Source organism: Phalacrocorax carbo, chromosome 10 (genome assembly GCF_963921805.1).
Source record: "Phalacrocorax carbo chromosome 10, bPhaCar2.1, whole genome shotgun sequence".
Lineage (NCBI taxonomy): Eukaryota > Metazoa > Chordata > Aves > Suliformes > Phalacrocoracidae > Phalacrocorax > Phalacrocorax carbo.
Genome location: NC_087522.1, coordinates 13142440 through 13167420, shown reverse-complemented (window position 1 = coordinate 13167420; position 24981 = coordinate 13142440). Strand labels below are relative to the sequence as shown.

The following is a 24981-nucleotide window of genomic DNA, read 5'->3' as shown; positions in this document are numbered from 1 at the left end:
AAATACTTCAAATGGAAAAGCATCATTCAAGACTCCAAATACTATTCTGCTTTTACTATATAAGATGCATATCCACAATTTAACTTGCAGTGGATTAATGCAGCCTCACCTCAAGAGTATTTTCACAGAAAAGCATGCTGACAATTGCTTAATAGCTTACAGTACCAATACTGATATACTATTTCAGTATCTTTCAGCATATATCTCTAGCTCAGTTGATACACCCTAGTAAGGTGTGCCTCCGTGGAAAAAAATGTCTTCTAGGTTTCTTCTCAATGCCTATGCAACTGTGCAAATGCTAAGTCAAGCTAAGGATAAACAAACAGTAGTTTGGTTTGTTGTTTTGTTTGTCTTTTCTAGTAATCAAAAGCTATGTGTCCATAATGAAAGGCCCAGTCAAACATCATAAAACGGGAGCATTTCATTACCCATACATTATTCCATAGGTATTGTTGCCATACTGATTGTTCAGACATGAAAATCATGTTACCTGAATAACTAGTGACTTATATGTCTACTGGGAATACTTGGTAATGCAAAATTAATATTCAGACCCAGTATCCTATTAGGGCACTTGTCCTCAGTTGGGATTTCCAGATTGTTTACCTGATGCTCTTTTTGTAGTGGCAGGCAGTCCTTAATTCATCACTCAATACTTCACCAAGGCAGGTCCCAAAGAGAAACAGAACAGCAGGATTTTAATCCACATGACAGGTGTTCTAAATGCCAAAGGAAAATACAGATTTGCATATACCTGGTGGGGTCAATAACAGACTGTGCTCACTGGACTAACTTGGAGAAAAGTTAGAATGTTAAGTGGCAGAGTGGGCAAGTATGTGTAGTCACTGATTTCCCCCCCCAAAAAGACTAAGATCATACAGTTGGCAGAAACTATTTTTCTGACAGTATGAATACTGAATAATAGGATGCTCTGCTTTATTCTGTCATAATTCTGGCTAGTCACTTCTTCCAAATCTGTGTGTCTGCTAATGTCTACTGCTTCAACCCTAAAATATTACAAATATACACAAAAATTGCCTACGAGCAGAGAGTACATGGAATAAGCTAACACTGCAGCATGGTTTAACGGTCCAAGACTGAAACAACAATGGAGTAAAAATTGCTGCTATTCCAAAATCACAGATAAGGTTTGGGAAAGCAGATTTACCACCCCTCGGACAAAGTGCCAGCCAGAACTTCAGAGCTCTTCATACCTACATGAGTGACGGAACCTCACCCACATACCCTTCTCTAGGAGTCATGCCTGCAAGGTTTCAAATTCCTCCCTCTTCACAGAAATACCTCTTTATTATCAGCACCACTTTTTGAGCAAATTTTACACTTACCAGCACTAGTTAATCACCTCTTAGAGAAAAGCAACAGAAAAGAAATACTTCAATAGAAGAAGACATCACAGGAGACAACTCAGGTATCGGTTGGTCATATGTGAGCAACAATGATTTACACACTAGTATCTGCCTTTGTATTGTACTTAAGTCCTTTGAGGGTTACAAATTTTCCTGCATGTCTATTTGGGCACTTAGGTACTTATAAATCTAAATCCCTTCTGTGGGAACCATCAAATTTGAAAATCAGGGTCTGATTTTGAGTGCATATTTTACTTTGACTGAATTTAGAAACTATGAGTGCATAGGTTTTTTTTCAAAAGTGCCTTTGAACAAGAGACTAGACTCTTCATTTGCTGACTTGCTACACGTTTCTTACTGTTTTGCTCTTTGCAGCATGTTGATCTTCACTTTGGAAAAAGCACATGGTGAATTCTGCAAATTTTCTGTCCAAAACAGCACACAAAGCACAGCTGCCATTTCAAGGCATTTCCAACAAAACTGAGGCAGGAGGCCAACTCTTTCTTTTAACAGAGGCAGACCATAGGCAACTCAGCTGAGGCCCTGAGGGCTTCTGTGTGCCAGTCAGACTAGATCAGGTGCAACAAAGGAACAAAGGAATGTAAGAGACAAACTCAAAGTACCTTTCCAAAGCTCCCTGTGTATCTGCAGCAGAAGTAGATCTAGAACAGAGAGTGTGGCAGCATGGGGGAGGAAGAGGAAAATTAAGGCACAACTGATATGAAGACCGTAAAGCTGAAGGCAGATGATGGTCATCTCAAAATCAAAAACCTAAACCTCAATTGATAAACACAGGGGAAAAAAAAATCCAAAATGGCAAATGCATTCCTAATAGCATGTTTATAAGAATCAGGAGAACTATAACATTACACAAATAATTATTACCATGCCATTAGAACTACATTTATGAGGAAAACCACACATGGGCTCAAGTTCATGAAGCAGATGCTTTTGTGGGGAGGTAGAACTCTTATAACAAAAATGCCCCAAGCAGAAGGATACCAACCGCCCTGCAGAGTCAGGGCATGAAGCCCTGGCTGCTCAGAGGAACTGGCTTTGCTGGTGCACCTGGAGGCAGTTCCAGGAGATTTGGCTGTGCTAGTAACACAACTTTGTTTCATGACTCTGTACGTGCTCTCTTATGTTAGGTAAGTCAGTGAAAAGGAAATGCTATGTGATACTGGGTTTGCTAACTCAGAGATTAAGCCATGTACTTCAAAAAGAAGTCCATGAACTTGTGCCTAGGCAGGGAATGCACAAAACTACACTAACTTTTTCCAGCACTTCATACTGCTTTATTTAATGACATGAGTACAAACAAACACAGCACACACCTATTTTCTTTTTCAAACTGAGATGTATCCTTCTTTTCACCTCACTCCCACTGCAAGAAAGCAAGGGTCTTCACAAAAACAACAAAACAACACTTAAACCGAGGATGCTGCTCTGACTTTTTTCTTCTTCTCTCCCAAAAGTACAGATAGGAGTGCCTTAAACTTTCTGAAACAGTTCTCTTACACCTGCACTAGCCTTTTCTTTCCACATGGCCACATATTTTCATTAATAAGCAGTTTACCACAAAATAATTTGCTTCTACAAGTCCCTGAAAATGAAACAGCTGTAAGAGGTAAACAGGTTATGATAATTCCAGTATTAATGAAGTCTGGAAGAAGTCTGAATTGCCTCAGGGAAAAAACAGGCTCGGTCACTTTGAAACAGAATTTTATCCAATTTGCTGTTCAGCCTTTTTTGGTGCAAAAAGTTATTTATATACAGTACTACCCAGGTGTTGCAGACCATTTGTAGTGTTCATTAGCACACCACCTCTACCTTCCTCCCCAGCCACAGTAAATTATCAGTAAAGACTTTGGCCATTTCATTAAAGTATTTTAGGAAGAATATTCCATTCCTGCAAGAACACCATTTCAGTTCTTTAAACACAGCCACACAGAATGGCAAACAAATAATGCAGCGTAACTAATGTTTTTACAGTCTTCCTTTGTTAATGTTCTGCTGTATATGTATATCATGTCCTGCACTTGGACCAGAGCCTCACTTGGGTACTGACAGCACATCTTTACCCAGCTTGAATCTGCACAAAAATGATGGATTCTGAAATGCATTAACTCCTGTGGCCTTTTTTAAGAGCTATTCAATAATAAAATCAAATTCTCAGTGATAGTAACACTAATTTCCAACTGCTGAACATGGCCAGATGAAGTATGCTGTCTCTGAGGAGCCCTTCACAGCTGATGACTGTGCAAGCTCTGTGAGCAGACACCTGAAATAATCAGTTCCTCAGGACAGCTGTGTAGAGAAACACGGTAGCCTAGGGGAAATGGCCAGGAGAGATTTTCAAAGTTTAAAAGGATATTTATCAATATCTCTAGGTCTCATTCTCTGTCTCACTGAGTCTTTGAAACTCTTTCTCACAGCTTAAGTCAGCCACAGATAGAAGTGGCACCACATGCATTACTGCTGCTCTTAAGCCACAGGGCAAATGGTGACCTCCAGGTCCAGGACTGTGCTCCCCTTCACGCCCGTGGGAGCTGATCTGCTACACACACATATCACTTGCAAGGAGCACAACCTAGAGCAACCTATCCTACCTTTCTTGCTCAGGTTTCCACCTAGAGGGAAATAGTTTGCTCCAGGTACAATCTCATGAGTGAAGTGACACCAACAAAGCATGGCCAGGCAAGGGACTGGGACTAGGACCCCAAAATGAAATGACAAAGTGCCTAAAATGCAGAAAAATGCTCATCTGTACACTTATCTAGATTTTTTTAAAATATAGCCTTTCCCAGATATGAAGAAACACAGTTCTGCACATCTTCAGGCCATTCCATCAGCTTTTCTCCCCCACTAAAAAAAAAATAATAATCATAGTACTTATATGGTATTTCTACTTCCTTGACCTGGTTACTTAAAATAATTACACTAGCATTACCTCTCTACATTCACTACATACAGCACATGACATATCTCCTGCGTGTCGTGGCACTCTCTAGAAACCCTTACTCCAGAGCACAAGAAATATTAATGGATTTTGCTCTATGAGCCAGACTTTTGAATGAGAGTCAGCATATTCAGCAAGTCGATTCTCAGTACCAAAGGCTGGTTGGTCTAGAACTCCTGATTATTTCAAGAAACAGAAATACCACCACAGACTTGAACCTGAAAATGCTTATTTGAGCATTAAGAGGTTTTAAATATTTCTTTCCGGTATTTGGACGTCATTCAATTAAGAGCTTTGGAAGCAATTATCACAGTAACTGACAACAGGCAATAGCAACCAGATAGGAGTGAGGAACTTGTTCAACCTGATAATCTAAGAACATGAAAAACCTGAACAATTTATGATTGCCTTCTACGTGCCTATGTAACACAGAAAACAAATGGAACAAAACTAAAAGCATCCTGCGGAACATATTCATGCAAACAAGTAACTAATGGCTTGGTTTTCCAAATCAAAACAAGGCCACTCAGCAACTGGAAGAAAACACACTGGGGATCTGATTTTTACATAATTATGTACACTTTGCCATTAAGCAAAACATCGTATTTTTTCATGCTTGTCCCACTTCTGTCTTCAATCCACAGAAAGGCAATGAATGTCCAGCACAGCCATTAAAAACTGTAGCATTTTGGGTGCCCAGCTGCAACTGCAACCCAGACAGCTCACAAATTTATCTAATGTAAACCACTGCATAGCATGTCTGACATGCAGGCAACATCACGAGCAGATTATGGTGGGATGAGACTACAGAACTCACAAAGCTTTCACCTTTATGACTACTGTAACCTTCTAACCATGCAGCTTCACGGCTGTTAACAGCACCATTTTTCCAAGTTGAGAGTATGTCTTCATATCACATCTCTCCTGAGAATTCTGCTGCTGCCTGAGGCACAAGAGAATGAAATACAAAAACGCAGAAATACCCAAAGAATAGTAATAAACTCTCCTATTTGAAGTAAAAGGTAAAATTAACATTTCCTCAGGAAATAAAAAGCATATCCTTTTCTAGGTGCTGAGGCTTTAGAAATTCTTGGAACATAGTTCACTATACTCCTACAAGGATCCCAAGGCCAGTCTGTCTTTCCAAGGCTGATAAGCACAGTCCTTGACTTTCTGATGAGCTGTACATCAGGATTCTACTCATCCCACTTCATCTTCACTAAATCTAGCATTTATATAAGCCTGGCTACATTTGGAGACAATCTTATTATGATATTGTATGGTTATCTCAAGCTTTTTATAAATGTAAAGTAGAACGTAGGATTGGAAAGAACTTCATGCCACAAGTCTTCATCCTTCTTCATTCCTTGACCAGCTTCTGCCATAACATTAGCTGGCTTCTTGCCATTCCTGAACTTCTTAATTTTCTTTCTAAATACCATTCATTACTTTCCATTTCCCACCCAAATGATGCCCACTTTAGTTTCAGTCCTCCTATCAACTCATTTTATCTTGTTGAGTCAGCTTTTCTTCACCCTGTGTCCAGCTACGATATTCCCCTCCCAGATTCATTTTTACTAGATTAAACCAAACCAACTCAAGTCCTGCATGTGAGACTTTCCATTCCCCAGTCACTAGTGTAACTACTAAATCCATTACAAGTTTAGCCAGGGCTTTTTAGAATGTGGGAGACTAATTGCAGACAATATTCCAGAAGTTCCTCCATTTCCTGCATAGTGGAGTGAAATGGTTTCTATTTCTAATAGGAACACTAATAGAAAAAAAACACAGGAGCACCCTGCCAGGTTCTGGCCCAGAAGAGTTTGTTGCCTGCAACCAGTTCTCAGCAAGATGTTACAACTTCATCCTATTAAACTTAATGCCATTCTTGGTTTACCCCTTTATTTTTTCTAAAATGTCTATTTCTACAGTGTCGCAAAGCTGATAAATTTATCAATATTGTAAACTGCAAAAATAATCTAGAATATGTTAAACTATATATTGTGGTGTGGGGTTTGTTTTGTTTTTTATAACTGAAGTACAATGCAATCCAGTGAATTCAACATACTGTCCTTTAGCTCTACTCTTACTCTCAGAACATTTCCGTTCTGGTGAACAGACATAACTAATATTCAAAAACTGGAATAAAGAGCCACAATGAGCAGCACAGAGATTTTAATCCTATCCACCCGGTCATGGAGAGAACTGCTAAAATCTGGGTTAATCCTTCCAATCCTTAGTCAGAAATGACAGTCTGTGCAATTGAAATAGTATGCCAGAATTAGATTTGCTTGTGGTGAGGATTCAATTAAGCCAAAAATTAAGATCTAAAATAGCTTCAGTTATAATCAAAGTAGTGCATTTCTACTGACAGATATTATAATCCAGAAGAGTCATCGTACTGAGACCAAACTCACAGCTCTTCTCTCCACAGGAAATTAATTTGGGACAAATCCCAAACACACTGGTTTTCAGATAGGAGTTTTGTCAAAAAAGAAAAAAAAAAATCAGCATTTCTCCAAAACAATAATGACAACCACTGGACTGGAACACCATGAATAAGGCACAGCCTCCAGTTAGGAAGACCACAGTGATAAAGACAATTATTTATATTGCATTTGTATGAAGCAGATTCTCACAAACACCCTAGTGGTAATTTTAACTACTTTGTATTTTTTTACTGTACTCTAAGACATGACATACCCATTAGATATAAAATATTTATCTCATATCTATTTATCTGTATTGGGCAGGGGATTGTTTTTGTTCCTAGCAAGTGGAGAGATTACACTTGTCAACATAGAAATTTTAAAAACGTAGAAGGGAAAATACAACTCTCCCAGGAGCCATTTAACGTGAAGCTTCTTCATCATTTGATTAAAGCCTGCACAAGTCAGGCTGGATTAAATCTAAAATATAACAAACAGTCTGTATCTGCTGCTGCAGATCTTCAGACTTGTCTGTAGACAATTTATGTTAAGCCTGAAGTTTATGGCTGTTTTCTTGATGAAGTTACATACGAGATTGCCTCAAGACCCAGAAAGCCAGTGCTCCCCTTGAGCCTACAAACACTATGTCTGCGCACTTGTGTAACACATCACACTGTGCAGTTACCATGGGAGGCAAAAGCAAAGTGGCAGTAAAACTTTTGGTTAGAAAGATTTAAGGTCTATAGTAACAAAATAGAGGCAAATATTCCGCTGTAGCCTCCATGCCAAGAAAGCCAGAGGTTTCAAGCTACTGCATAAGCATATTTCTGCGATCTTTGTTGCTCCAAAGCTGGAAGCTTCTACTCAGACAAGGCGCTTTGAAGTTACTTCAGGATCTGGCCCTCTGCAGATGGAAAAACAAATGATTAAACCAGCTCAATAGGGAGTCAGACTTATTGGACATACTTGATTTAAAAGGAGCTAAGGGAGAGAGAATGTTTGGGTTTTTTAATGTAACACCAGAATGCTTGTTAAAGAGGAAAATATACCACCATCTGAGCTGAATCAGAAAAGCTGTTTTAATAATAGTTTTTAACTGCATCAAACATGCAAATGAAATGTTGAAGTGACCTGGTAAAACAAAAATCTAATTATTAAAATGAAGTTTAAATAGAATATCAGGTTTAACTTGAGTAAAACCAGGTAGGATGGCAATCATATATTTCACCAGCAGTCCAGCAAGTCACAGAATCACAGAATGGTAGGGGTTGGAAGGGACCTCTGGAGATCATCTCGTCCAACCCCCCTGCTTGAGCAGGCACACCCAGAGCAGGGGGCACAGGAATGCATCCAGGCGGGTTTGAATGTCTCCAGGGAAGGAGTCTCCACAACGTCCCTGGGCAGGCTGTGCCGCTGCTCTGGCACCCGCACAGGGAAGGAGTTTTTTCTCATGTTGAGGTGGAACCTCCTGTGTTCCAACTTGTGCCCATTGCCCCTTGTCCTGTCATTGGGCACCACTGAAAAGAGTCCAGTCCTGTCATCCTGACACCCACCCTTTGGATATTTATAAGCATTGATAAGATCCCCCCTCAGTCTTCTCCAGGCTGAACAAACCCAGGTCTCTCAGCCTTTCCTCTTAAGGGAGATGCTCCAGCCCCCTCATCATCTTGGCAGCTCTCTGCTGGACTTCCTGAAGCAGTTCCCTGTCCTTCTTAACCTGGGGGATCCAAAACTGGACACAGTACTCCCAATGTGGTCTCACTAGGGCACCTGAAAGAAAGTACCCCAAGTACAGCCTTTAAGATACCAAATCATTCCTTTATCTAGGGACTACTCTTCTAAGCAGAATATTCCTTAAGTCTAGTGTGTTGCTTGGACCTTCCACCTCAGATACTAAGAAGCTATATCTGCACCTTTGTGTCTTTCATATAAAGAACATACTAAGCCCCTTGTTAGAAAGGCAAAAAAACTTCCATCTTCTCTTTACATTGCAGCATTTAAATCTTCAGGAAAAGCATTTAAGTAAGCATCAAAGGACTAAATATTTAAAGTATTTTCTTACTTTGCACTTTCTCCTAGTCCTTTACTTCACAATGAAATCAGTCATGCCGCAGCCAGGATCCCACAAGCAGGATGTTTGCTTTCCACGTGGGATTTGTACACGACCTGGATGCTGTAAGCCTGGATGGTATCTTTTCCTAGTAGAAGTATGCTCCTTGGCATTTAGAAATGCCTTTGCTGACCTAGAGAACTGTTTTCCACATAAGTTATTTAAACTAAGGCTCTGCATGCCTATAACTTACTTATCAGACAGTAAAAAAAAAAAAGCAGTAGAGGGTGGGAAATGAGCAAAGTTGATTCTTATTTTGGCTTAAGTTATCCACAGCTTTAAGGCAGTGTCCACTGCAGCTAAACAAATCAATAGGACTTACACTGGAGTAAGGGTTACTGAGCTGGACCATTTCATTTTATTATTGGATGAAATAGCTCACTATTTTAAGATCTCTGCCTCATAGTGTGAAAAAGGTAAATCACAAAACAGCTCTTCTCAAGCCAACAGTCATCTCATACAATGAAACACACTTAAACATAAAGAAAACGACTTAAGCAAGCGTGCAAAAAGATTGGTAAGGCTTTCAATGACCATTAAAGGCACACATGCTTGTGGTTTAACCCAGTGGGCAGCTGAACACCACACAGCCGTTCGCTCATTCCCTGCAGTGGGATGGGGGAGAGAATCAGAAGGTAGAACTCGTGCGTTGAGATAAAGACAATTTGATGGAACAGAAAGGTAATGGAAAACAACAACAATAATAATTATAAAAGAATATACAAGTGACGCACGACGCAATTGCTCACCACCTGCTGACCGATGCCAAGCCAGCACCCAGGCAGGCACCTGGCCAGCTTTTCCTGTAGTTCATATGCTGAGCATGATGTCATATGGTGTGGGACATCCCTTAGGTCAGTTGGGGTCACTTTCCCGGCTGTGTCCCCTCCCAATCCCTTGCACTCCCCCAGCCCCCTCACTGGTGGGGTGGGGTGGGGTGAGCAGAAAAAGCCTTGACTCTGCGTAAGCACCACTCGGCAATAACCAAACACCCCTGTGTTATCAACATTATTCTCATCCTAAATCCAAAACATGGCACTATACCAGCTACTAGGAAGAAAATTAACTCTATCCCAGTTGAAATCAGGACAGTGCTGCAGGTGACAGCTGGCTCCCATATAAACTTCCCACATGTTCATTTAAATTTTAATTCAGAGACCATGGGATGTGTTTTTATGAGAAAATGGGAATCTGAAAATATTTCTATACAGTGAGAAGTTACTGAGCAACTGTTCAGGATATTTTATATGTGAAGATATATTATTAAGTACAACTGTCCTCAGTCAGCTATTTAGGGTCATTTCACTAATTCACTGATCACTGGAAATATTCCAGTAACTCTTATGCTATAAAATGGCGATGATAGTAAAGAACAACAGGAAAGAGAAAGAGATTGTAGCCAGAAGCCTGTATCCTGGAAGAGGTTAGAAAAGGAAAGCACATGGCATGACTTTTAAAATCATTAAGAGTGGAAAAATGACAGGGTGAGTATATCTGGAAACAGCTATGAAGATTATTTGTTGACTTTAGCCAACCTGAGCAGAGCAGGATGGGGGGAAGAATTATGTAAACTTCTATTTTTCCTTCCGCAAGTGAGTTTACCCTGCAGAGAGCCAAAACTATCCTTGTCTGACACTTTCCTATGCTCTATTCTCTGAAGGTATTGCTCATTTCCAACCTCATGATACCGCCAGTCACTTAGATAGCATCAGCATTTATGTAATTCATGATCCATAACTTTGTTCTGTGCGCGTAACTACAATTTCAGTTATAAGTTCCCATAAACATGAGTCTCAGAATAATATTTTAAAGCACGAGCAAAACACATTCACATACAGGGGAGACTGCAGAATCAGCAAACCACCTAACACTGTGGAAAGCAATTTATTTTCATATATTTCAACTGTCAGTCTGTCCTGTCCCCAAGTATTCTGAAGCCCCCAATGGGAGATCTGAAATCCAGGTTAATTGAATTGAAAATCAATTATAAAGAGGAATCATATTTTTCAAATGCCAATTCCTACAAATCCAACGTAGTAGGCACCATTGCAAAGCACCTGAACAGAATGAACATACATACATAGAAAAAAACTACAAATCAGAGAATAATTTTTTAAATCTTTCAATTTTCTATAGAAATGGTTGTTTACATAAAAGGACATCAGTGCTGGCCACAGTAGCCAGCCAAGTGCAAATTAAAGGGAGGGTTGTATATTTAGGAAAGCCTATAGACTGACCCTGTCCCAGAGATTATACTAAAGAAAAAAAAATAAAAGCAGTAGTGAAATTTTAAATGGCATTAGAAAATAAACATGCAGATTTCAATACATTAATTTCCAGATACTTAACCACAGCCCAGACTCCCTACATTGCACCAGGAAAAGCAAATGCCCCCCTATATAAGTACATAAAGCTGGTCAATGAATGCAGAAGGAACAACTTGGGACAGGAGAAGAATTGCCCAAAATCCCAAGGCCAGGAACCCTGAAGAGATACTAAGATGGAAACTCTTCAGAGTTTTGAATACTTTTGGTTTTCACACTTCTTTCTTCTCAAATATACCAATTTCGTCAGTAATTTCCATTGCTGGTTTATCACCACCTCAGCTCTCCACCAATGTTATCCTACCTCACCTGCTTTAGCTTCTCATCCTTCTTCTATTTTCTGCTTATTAAATATAAACAGCCTTGGTTTAAAGTCGTAACAGTTTTTATTTTCTTCTTGGGATGCCAGAGAATTTTTATTTGCTCCAATTAATCTTATTTTAGCACAACTATCATCTGTGCTCTGTGTGCGCTGAAAAAGTCCTGGTACTCCCAACGTTATGGGATATATAATTTCAAGCTGAGAGGAATATTCTCTCCTAGCCAACACTGCTTCTGCTGGAAGGCAACTAAGGCAATAAATGGAAAAACACACACACACACACACACACCCAACTCTAACACTAGGGTGACAGCCAAGTATAAAGTAGAATAGCAAAGAGATGGGATGCAGATGAAGACAACATAACAGGAGGGCATTTGGAAGCAGTGGTTTGGTGGAAGGAGATCTGCATACAGAATGGACTGGATAAGGAAAACACAGCCTAAGAGCAGGCAAAGGAAGCAAATGTTTCTTTTGACAACTTCTGGACCAGTTTACTGTTACACAGTTATGTGATAGAGCTTAATATGTTGCATGCTAAGCATTGGAGTCATCCACAACATCTTTCGCTAGCAACCAGATTCCACAACAGGAAATTTCAGCCTTTTTGCAGATAACAATAGTTAAAAGGCAGATAAAGGAGAAAGGAGAGAGGAAGGGATGGCAAACAGATCAAAACGAAACAAAGGACAGGGTTGGCTTATTTATTACAAAGATAATGTGACTATTGAAAATAAATCAGACCATCCTAAATGGCACTTGACTAGAATACAGACACTTTCCAGAGTTTTTGCATCTGTTTTCTTATGATGAATTCACAAGCCTTATCTCATCCCAATTAGGTACTTCATATAGCTCTGATGCCTCTGCCAACACAATTTACCCAGAACTCTTAATCAGCCTCACACACAAAAAATAACATGTAATTTGTCTGGTAATTATATGTTTCTGTAACTCCTCAAAGCAACTCATTACAGGAATGTTGTGCACTTAAAACAGATTACCTTAATTCTACTTTCTGTTTATTCAATTACAACTGTCATTCCTAATTGTATTGTAAATTGTTTTGAGCTGGAAGGTGGCTATAAAATCCCTGCTCTTTCCTCTTTCATAGTGGTTCTACAAATGTAGTGTGTTTCCACTAGACACAAAATCAATGTAGTGAAAACAAAGCAGCCCTGTTGTTAATTCTAGTCATGTGGAGAGGCAAGTTGGTCAGCACACGTAAACAAAACTTTGTATCGACAAACTTAGAGGCAGAAACCTTGAACCGAAAGTTAGGACACACAAAAAAAATAAAACCAAACCCCACTGTCAAGAAAAGGAAACAAAAGGAAAAGATAAGCAGTTTCCCACCCAGCAATCCCAGAATGAAACGTGTTTATAGTAATATCTTGCTCTGAGATGCACAAAAGACAGGCTACAAATAGTTACGCACAATGAGTAGAGGCTGTGGGGCGAGGCCAGCACTGGTGTTCTCAGTCATGCTGCAGCAGGTAACTTGTGTCAAGGAAACAGCCTACACTAGCTTCATTATAAGCCTAAAAGTAAATTACTTTCCCAAACCTTTGATGGCAATAGAAAGCCTAAAACACTGGCTGAAGCACCTTCCCAAGAGCTTACTCAAACCCTAGATTAAGGGATATATAATTTTAAAGTTGAAAGGTATACAGTCTCAATTGGAAGAAAATCTACTTTATCCAGGCTACTCAAAGATGGATGTACATGATCTTATTGGGAAATTACACTACCGTCAGCCAGTTCAACACACCAAACCACTATTGCTTGTAGGCTCCATCCTGAGGGGCAGGTAAATCAATGTACTTGAAGAAGAAAAATATTAAACGCTTGAAGACGACAACCTTTTATTCTCTCGCCCTTCCTCTCCATCTTCACCAAAGGAATCTGGAAGAAAGCAGGGAGGAGAACCTGCATTTATATGAAAAACCAGGCCTAGCTTTATCAGACCTGATCATGCCTAAATATGAAACAAAATATGACTTCCAAAAGAAATGGAAGTCATTTTGGAGCTGTATGCAGAATATTACAGTGTTTTAATCAAATCTCATCAACAGCCCTCCAAGGTGCTGCTTGGTATATTACAGCCAAAAGGGTCTGCACTTCTGCTTTGAACTTGCCCCTGTCCACATGCAGGTTAACCTTGCTAAGCATTCTCTGTTCTATAAACGTACAATCAAGTGGAGATGTTTCACTGTTGCCCATGGCCTAGAAGTTTAGGACTAGTCTATGACCTCAGGTACACTGCTGGATTTACTAGATTAGTTTTAGTTCAGTCTTTGCAGCTGTTGATGAGATGAGGGGAGTAGGAATGTGTTACACAAACTGGCTAGATACATATATTTATGAATTATTTGTTTAACCTGCATGTGAAGCTTAAAGATTCAGTATTCAAACAAAACCTTAGTCACAAATTTGGACTAGAAACTGTTTTTTCAAGAGGTTTAAATCAATCACAAAGGTTGATAAGGGAACCCTGTGTACCCCACAGCCCATCCCAGTAGGCAGCAATGGACCCCTCATGCCTGAGTCCCAGAAGGCACACACCTTTCTCCACAGGCATTTTTCTCTTCCCTAAATAAGAGATAACCTGTACACCTGGGACCTCCTTTTCCTTCCAAACACTCAGGCTTTTTTGTCACTTAAACTTCATGAGTACAGGGGAAATTGCTGTTGGGAAAGGTGATACAACATTAACTGCATACCACAAACTTACAGCTGCTGGATGCCAAGTAACCTCCATCTGCAACTTGGAATATCACATTTGCATATCAGGAAACAACCTGGTTTTCCTCTTGGTTGTTCAGCTTTTATACTGTGTTTCTTCTAAACACTTTAATTTCTCTCTAAAATATTCCCCCTTCTAACCAATATTATTCCAATTCTGGTTTCACACAGAGCCTGTGAGTCTCAACTTTTCCCTGACCCAATACATCAAGTCTAAGGGTAGAGGAAGATACATCACACCATCAGCATTCTAGCCCAGCTTCTTTGAGTGCAAATAGTCAAAAAGAAATGCTCACTAGCTGCTATGCGTTTACACAGGAGCACAAAATCTTTTCCTAGAAACAACGGGAGACCCAAGCATAATCATGAGCAGCACTGCCTCTCTGGGGCCACAAGACCCCCAACGAGGTCTCCATCTTGAGAAGCCCGAGGGGCCTCAGTTGGAGGGTGAACTTGCAGCTTAACTAGAGCTCTGCACTAAGAGAATTAAAACATGTCTGTTTTTACAAACTGTGCACCTATCTTCCGCACCTCAATTACAAGGCACAGGGTTTTTCTCATAAGGACATTAAGTCTAAATCTAATATAAATATCCAATGATGCTGCTACAGTTTTATTTATTTATTTCAGTGAAGTACAGAAGAAAATATCTCAAGGATTTAAGCAAACAATATGGTGACAGATGGTGTGGAGACAATCCAGGCTGGGCTCCCTCACTAAAATCCAGACAGTTTCATATCTCCAGGAAAGAGGGAAGGAGGAAGACGGGGAAGGAGAGAAGAGGGGGAAGAAAGAGTACATGCAAAGTTGGCCCAGATTACCACAGATTTCTAACAAATTAGAACAGTTGTGGACTGCAAAGTTTTTCTGTTCATCTCTACAAAGCTCTTTGTACCGTCACTGATGTACACAGATCTACCCCAGATATCCTCCAAGCAAGTCCAAAAAAATTATGAAGAAATTCTTTAAATTAAATTGTTAGTTCAAAGAAGTGAGAAATAACACACACTATTAACATGTCTATTCAAATAATCTAAGCATCCGCTCGAAAATAATTAATAGTTGAAATATGAAAAATATGTTTGACATGATATCAAGGCTTCTCTGTTCACTGCATAATTTTATTAGGATGAATATTTTCAGGTATGTTCTCTGGATATATTCCAATTGCCAGAAATGTCTCATGTGCTTTATAATAGTCTATTATTATTTTGTAGCTTAAAGAGAATAAGTTTGGATTTTATATTTCAGAAGATCCTTGGGAAAATAATTCCAAAGATGCCACCAGGAATGTCTGCAAGCAGAAAATTATGCTGAAGGTCTGGTGTCCTACTTTTACAGCTCAGGAGTCTGCTGCATTATAATTACCTATAGGCACGCAATAGTTTGGAGAGATTGCATGGATGGTCTACAACAGTGACTTACTAGCAGTTTTAAAATGTTGCTCAAAACAAAGACACTTACCGGTTTCTATTTTCAAGAACTGCAAGAACAGACAGTTTGGAGAGAAAGGAAATAGTACCTCTGAGATTAAAATATATTGCTCTTACTGCAAATGACTAGATCCAAATGAAGCCAATCATTCCTCTCTCCTAAATGAGTGGTTTTTAGGATCCCACCCTGGGCTCACCTGCAACTGTGTCAACAAAAGCAAGCTTTTTTTTAAAAAAAAAAAAAACAAACCACCTTACCCACACCTGAGCTACATAAAAAAATTAAGTAAACTCAGGGAGATTTCAATTTCCTACAATCTGCTTATTAGTTACAGAGATTCCCAATGTCTTCAAAACTATCTTCCTTCTACTTAGGAAAATGAAACCAAATATCCCTCCCTTCAATTCCACAAGAGTGACTGTTCAAGTCTACTCTCACAGTATTCCACAAAATCCTCCATGTTTTCCTTTGATGTATTAAGAGGGAAACTTTTCTGTGGACAAGTGAATGAGGAATAATGTAATCATCTCAGAAATAGCTAGGAAAAATACTTTAGAAAAGAGAGAGTGGGAGAGAGAGAGCAAGAAAGCAATGCTTGCACCATTAGTACAACGCTCCTCTGAGTTCTGAGACACAGCTCAATGCAGTGAACGCTGCAGCTCTTGCTGTTAAAGCTTTACTTTCTCATAGTGATGACAGTACAAGAACAGTAGTGTAAACCAGCATGCTGTACCATAACCACCTCACATGCCCAGAGCACTGGCTCCTGTTGAAGAAAAGCACAAAATATTGTATCCGCTCACTTCATTCACCTCAGTAAGACAGATTTCAAGCATGTTTTTAACCATTTAATAACAGTGATTTCAGCACATGTGCGTAAGACGTGCGACCGCAGATTACAATCCTACTTCTAAAAAACTTTACGGATGTGCAAGACAACTTCATTTTTAAAAGTACATGTAGATTGACTTTTATGGATATTGCCAGGTAAATACAGCTTTGCAAGAGGAGGTAAATGCTACATTTTTGTTGCAGTTCAAAATAAAAATGAGAATATCTGAAAGTTACACTTTCCAGAGTGGCATTTGTACAGCTAGAAGGAAAGAAAGTGAAATTCAACTGCTTCTTTAAAGGAGGCAGAAGCTGGAAGTATTGTGTGCAATGGAATAGTGCAAGCTACAATATTTAGACCTGCAACACCAGCTACTTGAATACAGGTATTTTTGCACTGAAGCATTTATTAAACTACAGTTTAATCTTCCAGTCTTTTGCAGTACCAGCAAAAGCCAAAGTTAATATTATGTTCAGGATTATAGTGCCATGCACACGCTAATATTGGTGATCAGTAAAGGCAGGAATAAAAAATTACAAAATCTAAATTTAAGATTTTCTGTAAAAATACAGGACTGCTTTTACAAGCCAGCTAAAGGAGCTGGGCAGAAATCTACATGATACATATGGAAGACACAAACTGATGCACATACCCCAGGACATACGATCTCCAGAAAAAATTTTACAATAAAAAACACAACCCCCCCATTGATCACAATAATTTTTAAAGCATAAGACTCGAAGCATGCTTATGCATGCAAATGTGAAGTGTGGCTTTTGACCTTTTTTTTATATGATCACTGCGCTATGAGGACACATGGCAAAGAAGTCGTAAAATGTGTAGAGGAACCTTAAGAGCAGCTACAAAGTCATATACGAATAAGGGAGTGTAAATTCTCAGTATCAGAGCCAGGAGTTTGGGTGTGTCCTGATGACAGTTAAAAGGCTGGGCTTAGAGTTCTGGTTTGGGCAAGTACAGTACAGTTTTTGTATCTCAGGAATGAGGAAAAATCAAACAATTCCAGCTATGTCTATAATGAGCTGAAAATGACAGGTAATGCAAACATCTGCAAATATTTCAGTAAAATGCCTGAAAGAGATCCACCAAAAACATGAACAAGATTTAAAAGTACAGTTTCACTCACTACTTATTCACAGTTAGATGTCTTAGTAAATATCCCAGCAGCACTATAGGACACGGGGGGCCTGGCAGATGAGTTGAACATGAGCCAGCAGTGCACCCTTCCGGTGATAAAGCCTAACCAGGCTGCACTAGCAAGAGCACAGACAGCTACTTGAGGGGAGGGATTATTCCCCTCTTTGATACTTGTGAGGCCATGTCTGCAGTCCTCTGTCCAGTTTTGGGTTCCCCCATACAAGAGATCAGTATACCTAAGTGAGTCCAAAGGACTGGAATGCCGGAGGTGGAAGAAAAGGCTGAGGGAGTTCTTTTCCCCTGAAAAGCAACAGGTTAAGGACAGGTATAATTGCAGCCTACAACTATACAGAGACAGTTGGACTCAGAGACTCACAGCAAAAGAACAAGAGCCTGTGGTCATGGTACAGAAGGAAATTCTAATGAGATATAATAAAATTATTTGCATGGTGAGAAGGGTTAAGTACTGGAACAGATTGCCGAGGGAGGCTGGGGTACTACATCCATGGAGATATCCAAACCTGACTGGACAATCTGATCTGACTTTGATGTTAGCTCGTAATTGAGCTAGGGTTGGGTTAGACAACGTCCAGTGATCCCTTCTAACCTCAACTGCTCTGTGATTTTATGTTTACTATCTTGGAGGAGGATGGGGTCAAAAAAAGAAATCTGAAGGTGTTGGCAGATTCAAAAGGGACTAAGCCATTATAAGTGTTTATTGCCAATATTATCAGCAGAAAGAATAATGAGGTATTATAATTTAACCATATATGGTACTTATTTTTTGGAAAAGCAAAGATTTATTTTGCATAACATTTCCAGAGCTGTTTGCAGAAGCATCATTTTGTAATAGTCCTTCTGAAAAATTACCCTCACCTTTAATGCTGTTTGGCTATGCATTATAACTGTCAGCACTTCCACAACACTAAAATGCTTCCAGTTACATCTTTCAGAAAGATTTCTAATGAGAAGTTAGAAAGGCTAGAAAGGCTTAATTTTGCAATACGCAAAAGCAGTATGGTTGAAAGGCACTGAGTATTCCTGGGTGTATCTACAATATATAGGGGCTTTCTCCCCACTTGTGAAGGAAACAAATCTTTTATTATTGTCACAGAACTAACCACAATGTTCTGTTTTAGAAAAGTCTCACAAATAGTATCGTTATAATGATAGCATGTGGTGAAACAAACATAACTAAGTTTAAAACGAAATGCTGAAGTCAGGAAACAGTTCCTAAGCAATGTTTGGTTTGAGATCCCTCAAATGTCAACAGATACAAGATGAATAAACAGCTAGTCTGTTTTCAGCATCCTCAAAGGGATACTGATGCACAGCAGGTTGGCACAGATGCTCCAGACACAATTCTCCTCTTGTTTCAGTAGACCACCCCACATCTGAATATGTTTTAAGTCTGTGGCAGAACTGGGGACCAACGCCAAGGAGCAGTTCATTGGCAGGTGAGTTCCTGCCAGCAGCAGGTGATAAAACCTGCTGGAGGCAGAGCGTGTGGCACTGTCCAAAGGGTAACTCTACAACTCAGCTGGGATCAGGTAGGTATCATACATCCTTAAGTGTCACATTGGTTTATTGGTAGGGTTTTGACAGCAGATGTCAGGCGAAGGCAGATCAGCTAGGTTCAGAAAACCTTCCAGTTTTGTTGGCCTCACATGTCTGTCAATTTTCATAGTCTATATCAAGCAACATATCTCCTCAGCTGGTGCAGGAAAATTTTAACCAAACTGAAGTAGAGTACAGCCAGCTGGGCCAACAGAGGACACACCGTTCACAGCAGATGTTCACACGGGGACTCAACACTTCAAAAGCTGTACGTCCTGCATTAATCAATGCATACTCCAAATGTGGGCATACCTCATATTTAGAAATGTAGAACAACTTTTTTAAAGAGATGGCTCTTCATGAGAGATTCACATTGCATAGTATTTATCAGCCATGAAGAATACGGTAAGCTTATCTACTCTGAGTCATCTACTCTGCTAAAGGCTTTAGCAGTATAGAGCATTACAGATGACTTCTCATTTCTGTGCCTTCAGTTTAGTTCACATTTAGGACAGTTAAGCATCATACAACCACCACCCGGCACAGAATTCACTGAACTGTTGTGCCGCCTTTGTGCCAGCCGTGCTTGGTAGAGTACAGACAAGCAGGTGCTACACACACACGCACACATACATTTTGAAGTAAAAGTCATCTAAAACACAGTACCAGCATAATGCCACAGAGGTGGAAAATATCTGTTAGAGCCACGCGATAGGGACATACATGAAATGGCCTTATTAGAGTGCCAGAGAACTACACCCACAAGCAGGAGTGGGACCAAGCATCTTTTCTGCATATCCAGCCATCTCAATGTATGAGACAAAATAGGAGACCTTTAAACACTGATCAACTTCACAATTTTGCCATGTGTTTCAGCTAAAATCCTGACACTGACTTGGAAGACAGATTTTATGTTTGCAGACCTTCTCCCTCAGACTTCATCTCTTCTGCCTATATGTCAGCACTGTGAATTCCACCTTTGACTCCCAGGAATTCATTCCTAAATGAAAGGTTAATTGAGTGGCACATACAAGTCTCTCATTACTTAATGTTGCAAAACCAGTTGGAAGATGTGGCACTTTGCAAAAGCCAAGTTGAAAATTAAGGCAAACTTAGTTACATGAACAAACAATTCCTTCAGCCAATTCAAACTGCTGAAGGCAGCTCTGTTAGATCATCTTAACACACAAAAGAACAAATTTTATTTCCCAAGTGGAAATCTTAGAAGCCAAGTTTCAGCACAGAAATGTTTTATTACCAAACTCTGATAACCCCTAAAATCAAAGAGATTGATAGAATAATGACAATATTAGCATACAATGAAAGTAGCATTAACTTACTGAGAAAAAAAAATACAATCTATTTCATTTTCTACAGGCTCCTACATGAAAGTAAAAAATAGATCTATATCAGTAACATCCTGCGTCTGCTACCGAGCGTGAAGTCGATTCCGTAAGGATTTCTGCCAGTGTTTCATCACTCAGCACTGGCTGGGATCTTCAGATGTTCTTATACTGGCATAGAAAGTTGAGTGTAATATGTATTGAATAAAATTCCTAAATATATATAAAGCCAGCTTTATAAAGATGGGTAAATCTGTACAGTAATTTAAAAGCACAAGAAATAACAGCCTCTGACTTGGTCACTGCAATTACATTTAAGGTAGTAGCATTGACTGTAATGATCTTTCCATATAGATGTCAAAGCCATTGTTATAGAATCTCTGCTATAAATCAGCACTTATTGTCCTCCACTTGTATGACAACATAAGTTTTAAAGAAAGGCCATTCAAAACACCAAGAGAGACAGATCTCTTATCCCAGTGGAAAAAGCCTTTCCCAGAGGTAAAAAGTTTTAAAAGTTCAAAGCTGACTCCTCAACTGTAACTAATCATTGCATTTTTCCCACTTCTTTTTCTCCCCTCAAGTTACAAAACAATGTATGTGGACCACTTCATTTTTAGATGGATTCAGAGAGCTTTTTACTATTCAAGTACTATTCAAAAGCCACTTACAAGGAATAACAATATTTAATGAATAAGGAAGTCTAAAGGGTACAAATATCAGGAATAAGTTACAATTAATATTGAAAAGCCTTGTGTGCTGGAAAGCCAGTAAGTGACTTCCCACACTTGAACTCCCTCTTCAGCTGTCTATCCTCTTTTACACCACGGTGGGAGATACTCTCTGACTTCCAGGCCAAGCAGCAGTCCATGCCAGAGAGCTTAGTCCTGCGCGGTGCTAAGCACCTGTTTCAGAAGCAGCAGTGATCACTTTACAAGATCAACACTGCAGTACCAATAGAGATTTTTAAATAATGGTTACAATGTTTAGGAGCTGGGTACATGAGACACTTGTCATTCCACAGTCTCACAACAGATTACATAGAGACGTTTGCCAACAAAACAATTTGTCATTATCTCCAGAGTTCAGACAATATTGTTGATTTTCATGAACTATAATAGGATATTAGAAATATCCAGTTAGCAAAAATCTAATTTAATAAACATAGTGAACATAACAGCTGGTTCAAGTTTGCAAGATTACTTAATTTATAGAATGTAGTAGATCACAAAAGTCCAGCTTAATATGATTGTCCTATTACTATTCTTGTCCTCAGACACATTCAGGTCTATTGCTTGCTATTTCTTATAAGCACCACAGAATATCTGCTTGTAATTTTACATCTTATCCCCAATATGGTTTTATGGACCCACTATTTTGAGGTTGTTTTTTCAACCATATGTCATATTTGCTAGTAAAAATTCTAAACTGATCAGCGTTCAGTGTGCTGGAGAGTAGCATTTCATTAGGACTATTTTTACAACGGACAGAAAGTTGAGTTTCAGGCATGAACCCCAAAATATTTCAGATTATTTGGCGAGTGACCAACGAGGACACTGCTCCATGTATTTTTTTCTTTTTTAAAGTACAGAGAGACAATTAGAAGCATCCTTTTTGAACTGCTTCTAGCGATTATTTGTGATAGAGACCAACATAGTGAAGTACATTAGACTAGCAAAGGCATTTAATAAATTTTCCTACCTTATCTGCCATTATCATGGAGGCCCCGCCATGAATTCCAAGAATTGGAATAGAAGTCTGAGATGAAATAAAATCCAAAATCTGAGCTACTGCCTCCTGATCAGTATCATCTCCAAAAACCACTCCGTGGATCTTGGTGCCTGACATCAAGTCACAAACATGTGTTATGATGCTTTTAGGGTCAGTCTGGTTCACCAGAAGGGTCACTACATTGACATCAACAGTCAGGTCTGCTGACATTTCCCTCGTCCAGAGAGCTCTGATATCTCTCTCTGTGATATCCTTGGTCCTTCCCAGAATCACTGCAATGTTCAGGATGGGATAACTTTTCTCTGCTCCACGAACAAAATCCAAAGGCACCAGAAGAGCTTGGAGTACCAGGAGAGCCCAGCCAATTTTCTTCATCTTTGCCAGCTTTATTCCCTGTAAAAGTGATCACATTGTATGAGAAAAACAACAGAGAGGAAAAAAATATATACTGTATATTTCCAACGACGTTTTTAAACAGAAAGCTCCTGGACACAAGGCAAACCTTAGCAGCTTTTTATAATGCATTCTTCACCTTAGTTTCAATTCAAGCCTCTTATATCCCCTCGAAAAGTTGGCTTGCCAATGACAGTATTACAACCGGTCTCCCACAAGCAAGGCGAAAAATGTAGCACAAGTTCAGAGGAAAGACCCATTAAAATTTTTCCTGGATGGGCAACAAAATTAAAATGACTGACACCATTAAAAAAAGACATTATTTTCCTTCTCTTTAACCTTGCCGTCCTAAAACAGGTGAAAAACAGAAATCTATTTTCCTTTATCCTGAACGTCTATTTAAAATGTAGTCACAGTCTAACAGGAAGAGGTGCTTTAGCTCAGAATGAGAGAAGCGAGCCAGAGGTCTGCTGGAAACCCCAGTCCATATACTCCATACATCTCACAGCATACCAGAGCCATGCTGTCTTATTTCTGAAGATCTCTCCTAAACAGCTGCTGCTCAAGCAGAGTCTACTGCATTTCTGGAATAGACTCAGAAGCACAATATTCTATCTTAATTCTTCTCCCTCCTCTTACGTGGCATGCACTTGAGCATCTCAGAACTGCTGATCTCAGACACAAAGTTGTCACTGGTGTTGAAGGGGAGGGTGTTCCATAAACGAGCATCACTGCATCGGTTTACTTCATGTCTTCACTGAATCTCTGTAGGGGACTGAATATAGACAGAGTGGGATGGGGGGAGAGATGAGCCACAGAAGTCATCTGAACTATCTGAAGGAGGGAGAAGAGGGAGAGCAGGTCTGACTCTGCAAGATCTCCCTCTGTTTCTGTGCCCCGGGGGATTTCCTCTTCCATAACTGGCTCTCTGCTAGCTGCAAAGAGGGAGTCCCTGTGCCACATAAAGCCAAGCTTGTTGCGAAACGTCACACAGAAAACACTAGCAGGGCTGTCCAATCAGGGGTGGCATTTTTCAGGTCTCCCCTCTCATCCTGCCAGCCCTATCTCCACCATCGATCAGAATCATCTGCTGCTGAAACACGCACCAAGAAAAAGGCTTGCTGTATCATCACCTCCTTTCGGGGCAGACAAGGAGGCGAGCACCTGAGGGACCATTTAACTGCAAATCAGTGCCACCGCGCTTCCCAAGCCGTTGCTCTGCGGGCCAGGTTCCCACCGCCGCAGCAGCGGAGGCAGCGCGGCAAGCGGACGGAATACACAAACCTAAGCGCCCGCGGGCACGAAGCCGCTTCAGCTTCCTTTGGACCCCGAGAAATAATAACTAGAACAATAAACAGCCACCCACCCACCCACCCGACCCCTCCTTGATCGCTGCCCGTAACCAGCCGCGCCGCACCGGGGAGCGGCCCCGCCTCCCCCGGCCGCGGCGGGCGGCGGCACGGCGCGATGGCGCCCCCTGGCGGCCGCGGCGCGCCGTCCCACGTACCCAGCGCCTCAGGAGACGGAGCGGCGGCGGCTGCCGCTGGTGCCCGTGGTGCCGCCGGTGCCCGTGGTGCCGGTGCCGGAGGTGCCGCAAGTGCCGGTGGTGGTGCAGGGCATGCCGCGGCCGCGGGCATGTCGCGCCCCTCGGTGCCCGGGCTCAGGGCCGGCCTCGGCGCCGCTGGCCGCACGCGTGATCCCTGCCGCAGCCTGCGAGCGACATCGCGTCCCGGGAGGGCAGCTACGCGGAGAGGGAGACAGGCACAGGGGGGCTGGACACCGGGGGGGACGGGACGGGACAACGGGGGGGAGAAGAGGAAACGATGAAAAGCCGTTAGTCAGGTTGCAGAGTTGACAAGGGGGGCAAAAAATACCTATATTTCAATCTCATGTGGCATGTGAAGCGAAATAAAGTGACTAGACTGAAAAGTTCCGCCCCCCGCCTTCACTTAGAAATAGGTGTAAGCTCTTCCCTAAGAGCAGCGCCCGAGCGCCCGCAGCCGTCCGGGGAATGTCCCTCATCCCAGCTAGATCTGGAAAATCCTGGGCTCCCAGCTGCCCGTTTGCTTCCAAGAGAAACGCACGGGTTTGAGCTCTAAGGGAAGCGACATCCAGCCTCGGAAAGGCAGCTAGAAGCAAACTAATTCACATCATCGAGGGCAGGAGTTTTCTGGCCAGGTTCAAAACAAGCGTAATCTGGAAAACGGCTCAATCGATGTGGGATAAAGCTCTTTTCGATCTTGTAACGACACAGGTTCATTCTCAATTTATCATAAACAA

At 40.7% G+C, this 24981-nt stretch overlaps 2 protein-coding genes across 2 annotated transcripts in view; both read right to left on the bottom strand.

Moving 5' to 3' along the window:
* The window catches only part of GRIN2A (glutamate ionotropic receptor NMDA type subunit 2A), a 187261-nt gene extending 164836 nt beyond the window's left edge, over nt 1–22425 (bottom strand). The window contains exon 1 of the mRNA XM_064462129.1: nt 22279–22425. Within this exon, the coding sequence (XP_064318199.1) occupies nt 22279–22425 (147 nt within the window). The remainder of the gene's footprint in view (nt 1–22278) is intronic.
* On the bottom strand, nt 20482–24467 carry LOC135315220 (NADH-quinone oxidoreductase subunit I 2-like). Its single transcript, XM_064461939.1, has 2 exons — nt 24209–24467; nt 20482–22701 (listed from the first exon to the last, which is right to left on the bottom strand). Exons 1-2 carry the CDS (start codon nt 24336–24338, stop codon nt 22496–22498), a joined length of 336 nt encoding a protein of 111 aa, XP_064318009.1. The 5' UTR covers nt 24339–24467; the 3' UTR covers nt 20482–22495.
* Nucleotides 24468–24981: the final 514 nt, after the last annotated feature.